At 41.1% G+C, this 5,866-nt stretch overlaps 1 protein-coding gene across 2 annotated transcripts in view; it reads right to left on the bottom strand.

Annotated features, from left to right (window-relative positions):
• Positions 1 to 289: 289 nt before the first annotated feature.
• LEMD1 (LEM domain containing 1) overlaps positions 290 to 5,866 on the bottom strand; it is a 34,772-nt gene continuing 29,195 nt past the window's right edge. For both annotated transcript variants that reach the window (XM_015419350.1, XM_015419349.1), the window contains exons 7-8: positions 2,651 to 2,706; positions 290 to 506 (exon numbers count right to left, since the gene is read on the bottom strand). In XM_015419350.1, coding sequence (XP_015274836.1) covers positions 293 to 506; positions 2,651 to 2,706 — 270 coding nt within the window. In that variant the 3' untranslated portion in view covers positions 290 to 292. The remainder of the gene's footprint in view (positions 507 to 2,650; positions 2,707 to 5,866) is intronic.

Raw genomic sequence — 5,866 nt, 5'->3', positions numbered from 1 at the left:
TCTAGTGGATACAAATAATGGAATATTAACGGATACCATCATCTCCTACAATTTAAAAAAGGAATAATACTAAACTGAGTAACTTTCTTTAAATTGACAAAGGAAATACTCATTTACACATACATGTTTAGAGACCCAACACACTGTGGCATATAACAGATTTTAAATAAAAGAACACACACACACTGGTCCTTCTTTTGCTTTTTAATTAACTACCCAAATCACTTATTCATACGCAGTTAAAGAGAAAGCCTTCTTTGCTCTTGCAATTCCATATAGGACAGGGCTATGCTCATTTTCCAGAGATGAAGGCTATGAATGGATTGTCTCGATTAGTTTCCATAGTTACATATACAAAAACGAGGAAAACAAAGATGGCAAATACAGCCATCTTTACACGCATTGGTATAAACCCTTCCTCTGGTTGCTCAGGCACCACCTGGGATTTGATTTCAGGACTTTTCTTCACTGAAAGGGGATTCTCCTTTATGGATCTTCTTCTAGTGCTAGAAAAACAAGAGGTAATAGCAAAGATCATATTTTCAAAATCCTAGGAAAAACACCATGTTAGATAAAAGGGCCCTCTTCTGCTACGTGAGGAGTCTTGGAGAAAAATTACATCTGCTGGAGGAAGACCCCTCACTTAGTAGGAAAGTCACTGGATCCACTCCATTGGATGCACTCCATTTTTCTCCAGTCTTAAACTTGACTAGTATTCAAAACTGCAAAATAGGAAACACGTTAAAATATTATAAAGCTAACTGCTACAAATGTGTCTAGGTAATGAAAAGGTTTTTTGGGTGAAAAGAGACACTAATATTTCAAGTTCAACTCATAAAGTTGTCAAAAAATTGTTCTTCAACATGGTTTCAAGCATGCAACAGAACAGCACACAGTCTTAGACAAATTTACCCTGGTGTTTCTTCATTATTGATAGTTTTATCTTCAAAATATAGATGTGAATGACATCAGAAGTTGTAACAGACACACAATTGTAGAGTGGCGGTACCCTTCTCTCCCTCCCTACAAAAAACCATCAGCCACAATCATCACTATTGAAATAATTTAGGCTCCACAAATCTGCCCAGTAAATACAGGGCCAAAGCTGCATCCTAAGACATTTGTCCTGTGGAATTGGCATCTATAAGGTGCAGTGGGTTCTGGAAAAGTATCTGATCAGGAGATTGCTCTCTCTTCATAATGCTGAGGCTTGCAGTCCCCCCCACCTTTTCAGAGCTCTTACATTCTTCATTTCCAGCCAGCTTTCCTGGCTCAGTTATCTTCTGGTTATGTTTTACCCAAGTCCCTTCCTATGCTTCTCAGTCACCTGGGCTGTAGATCTAATAATGACTCACAGTAAACTGCATAAAGTACTAACCCAGCATTACCAGGTAAGAGACCATTTTGAGGCTTTCTCTCCCACATGCTCACAGGAATTTCCTGCAGATTCCCCCCCCCCAACTAGGTGACACCTAGAAGCCCAGCTGACATTATCCACAGTGTTTTAAATAATTCCTTCACTAGAATGCTTCAAGCTTGACTCATTTGTACTTTTTCAGAATTTGCACATAACAAGATCTGTGAAAGTTATTTAAAAATATACGTTCTAAAGCTTATATTATAGCTGAATGAAGCATTTACACTGTTTTCTGTGAAATGGAGCAGAAGCAGTGTTCCCTCTAAGCTGAGTTAGTGTGAGCTAGCTCACAGTTTTTTTAGCTTCCGGCTCACACGTTTGCCAAATTACTTGCTCACAACTTTAATGTCAGTAGCTCACAAAGTAGAATTTTTGCTCACAAGACTTTAGAGGGCGCATTGAGCAGATGTAGGAAAAAATTTCTGTTTGGGGTGGAAGGCGTATTGCTACTTTTAAAATGGACAATGGAAAATACACCAAAATACACACATGACACTAACCCCATTCTGCCTAGAAGGTATACACATATCACTCACAGACATGCACATATAAGTATGGTTAAGCTCCAGACAATGGCTTGCATTCCAGACATATGTACAAACTGTAATTCATATGCTTTGCCTCCTCACTTGCTTCTCTCCAGAATCTCTGGATGTGATCAAGCCACTGCTGGTAAAGCATTCCTACTATACAGGCCTCTTGCTGTTTTTCTGCCTGCAACTATATGGTGGGAATGCCAAAGGGCTCCAGTCTTTAGCTTGCTCTTGGAAGGACTGAGCACCACATCATTCAATCTTTGTCTCAAGCTTATGTTCTCCAGTACTCCTCTTCCACATTAGCTATGTCCTCCTATGTAAATACACACCATAATAAATGCTTTTTAAAAATAATGGCCAAAATATATGTGCCCCTGCATTTCACTATCTCTCCAGAGTCATTTTCTTTAAGAACAAATGGTTATGGACATAAGGCAATGGCTGGGCTGAAAGTATGCTTTGAGAAACTACCAATGTGCTTCCATTATCTGCTTAGCATAGACACACTTGGCAGTCTCCAAGGCCAAGTAACACCTAAAACTGTCATTTGTGATAATGCCAGAGTGAGTTGCAAACCAGTTTCAAAGGCTTGTCAGCGGCTCATGAGGTTCACAGGTAACATTCCAAGTGAAAGAAAAGCCCACTGATCCTCATAGCATGTGTGCCAGCTAATTTAGGTGCTTTGGAAGAGCTTTACCTTTGTCCTGCACTAGCTTCAGGATAACCATAGTCTTCGTGTGGTATATCACCTTTCTGCAAAAGGGAAAAAAGTTCATGAACAGACTGTGATTTTACAAGCATCCCATATATTTTTATGGATGTGATTTCTGTTCATACAAACCAAAGAACCAGCCTCCTTCCGGGGGGCATAGTGAACCTTTCGCTCATGGGAACTGTCACATAGATAATATGGTATAAGGGTACCCTGCAATTAAATTTGTCTATTTATAAACCCATATGACTCTATTAACATACTCCAAGATGACACTTACCCACTCCTTCTCCAGATGGTTTCAGACACTGGAACCTGAAAAGGGGCTGCTGCAAGTATGCCCCCCCTTTCCCTTGAAGACTTAGATGCACCTAAACTGTATTCCTGTTGGACTAACACTGCTTGTGGGCTTGCTGCTGCACCTCTGTAAAACTCCTTCAGTCTGCCCGTCTATAAACGGATTATTATAAAGACAGTATGATTGTAGGGTTCTAAAGAACATTAACCCCACAAAGGTACTCGTCTGTACTTCTTGACAATTGGAACAGGAAGGAGGGCTCCAGAGCAAACTAACTTATGCAGTAGCCAAATCGCTGGCTCACAACTTTAATGCCGGCAGCTCACAAAGTAGAATTTTTGCTCACAAGACTCCATAGCTTAGAGGGAACATTGGCTGGGACTAGCAGAAAATGTCCAGTGACAAAACGTGTGTGTTTATGTGGGGATTTGGGTGGTGGTATTTTTTTGTATATGTGTGTGTGAGTGTGTGTGCACCTGGAAGTCATGGTGACCTCTGGTGATTGACCCCTACTGGGGGCCTGGAGGATATTCAGAGAGGTGGCTAAATAAAGCCGGCTCCCGCCTCCTGACTGCTGGTATTCCAAGGAGGTCTCCCATCCAAGTACTGGCCAGAGACAACCCTGCTTAGCTTCCGAGATCTGACAAGATCGGGCTTGCCTGGGCTATCCAGGTCAGGGCTGTGTGGAAATTTTAACCCATTCTCTTCTCCCATGTAGACCTCGGGTTCACCCGTTATGCTGTTCAGGAGGGGGGTCTCCTGTCAAATCCTGAGTGATTTGGGCTTAGAATGAATAGTTCTTCATCACTGTGGTTTTTAGACAGAATTATTGGTGGTTCTCATAGCTTTAGGTCTAAGTATTATCCATAACCACAAAAGCCTATAGGAAAAGTGGGTTGCTAAGGTCAGCAGTCATAATTGTTCACAACTGCCTAACAACTCAGCAAAAAGAAAACATATTGACAAGTGTTTCTTTGTAAAAATGGAGACTCTCTCTGTTGATCGTTTCTTTAACTAGGTCATCTGAATCATTATAACCTAAATGTCCCTCTGCCAGAAAATCCTAAAGCTAAACTACAACTATATCAAAAAGGAAGTATGAAGTTAGAGGAGACTCCTTGTGAAGCAATTACAGGAATCCAGGAGAGCTAAAAAAAACACCCTAGGAACCTGTATTTTACATTGTTTAAAAACGCTGAAGCATTATTATTCTATTCATCCTAACCTGCTATGCACAGGATATCAATAGGATGTGCAGGTTTAACATACAAGGCTGGAGCACTACGAACAGTCAGAACACATCCAGGTTCAAGATTTATAACTACCCTTCTAATTTTAACCAAGCAACATGGCTTGCCACAAGGATCCCGAAATTTCCTGAACCTTTGGAATATTGACAAAGTGTGGTGGGACGAGTGTCACTATGAAATGCCTGCCATGGGAAGCAGAAAACGGCTGCTGCAGGAAGTGGGGCCAATCACAAAATACTCAGAGGTTCCACACATAAAAAATTGTGACTGGTGGCAGATCTTCAAAACCTCAAACAGAAGTCTAGCTGAAATGGGTTTAATTAGGTGAGGTGATACGATAACCATCTTCAAGTACTTGAAGGACTGTCATATAGAGGATGGTGTGGAGTTGTTTTCTGTTGCCCCAGAAGGTTGGACCAGAACCAACGGGTTGAAATTAAATCAGAAGAGTTTTTGGCTAAACATTAGGAAGAACTTCCTGACAGATTGGTTCCTTAATGGAACAGGCTTCCTCAGGAGGTGGTGGGCTCGCCTTCTTTGAAGGTTTTCAGACAGAGGCTAGATGGCCATATGACAGCAGTGTGGATTATGTGAACTTAGGCAGATCATGAGAGGAAGGGCAGCCTCAGTGCTTAATTCTTGTGGTCCTTTCTTACACACCCAGGGAAATGCTGATTGCCACTTTGAGGTCAGGAAGCATTTTTTCTCCAGGCTGGTTTGGCTGGGGATCCTGGAGGTTTTGTTTTTTTTTGTCATCTTCTGGGTGTGGAACAGCAGTCACTGTGGGTGTGGAGGGAGAAGTATTTGTGAATTTCCTGTCTTGTACAGGGGGCTGGACTAGATGACCTTGTAAGTCCCTTCCAGCTCTATGATTCTATGACTCCATGACTCTACAAATTAGACACAACAATGGACTGAACTGAATGCAACACCTATGCTTTGCTGTGAACTAAATGCCTTTCCTGTGAATGTCACAGATGCAGTTCCTAGTATTCCTTCCCAGTTCACCAGGCCTCTAGAAAAATCTTCCACTGCTTGATGTAGTACTGAGGATTCAGAATCCCCCTTCAAAATTAGTGCTGTAAGAAATTGAAGTCTTTAAAGTGATTTTCCACATTAAAAAAGTAGCATTACCTACCAGCAATATTGAGTTCTATTTTCCATCACTGTAAGAATTTCCACTTTTGTTTAACAGACTTCTAAACCAGCAGACATGCATCTCCACACAAAATAGCCTCTATGTGGGAGATCAACCTGGCAAAGTTAAAAAGGACCATTCCATAGACACTGGGCTATGCACCACACTTTACAGACTTAATATGAAATCAAGTTTAACAATTGTTCAATCATTACATCACAACCCAAAGAGAAAAGGATTTTTAGTTCCCACAAACAATAAACCAAGCCTTGGCTATTCTGACAACCATTTGCAGAATGAAAGAATTCCTCTAGAACTGCATTAAAATTCAATTTATTCATTCTTATGTGGGACAAGCTGATATCAGTCAGGACAAAAGGGCTTGGCTGTCTGGATTCTATAACTGGGAGCAGCCCAGTTTATTCACAAAACAATTGAAAGATTAGACAAATGTTTGCCAAAGTGAAGCTACTATCCAATAGCGTTGCCTCAAAAACCATATTCAAACGGGGGGG

The sequence above is a fragment of the Gekko japonicus genome, unplaced genomic scaffold, assembly GCF_001447785.1.
Source record: "Gekko japonicus isolate JY-2015 unplaced genomic scaffold, Gekko_japonicus_V1.1 scaffold276, whole genome shotgun sequence".
NCBI lineage: Eukaryota > Metazoa > Chordata > Lepidosauria > Squamata > Gekkonidae > Gekko > Gekko japonicus.
Note: the sequence above shows the minus strand (reverse complement) of the source record. Positions and strands in the feature narration are given on the sequence as shown.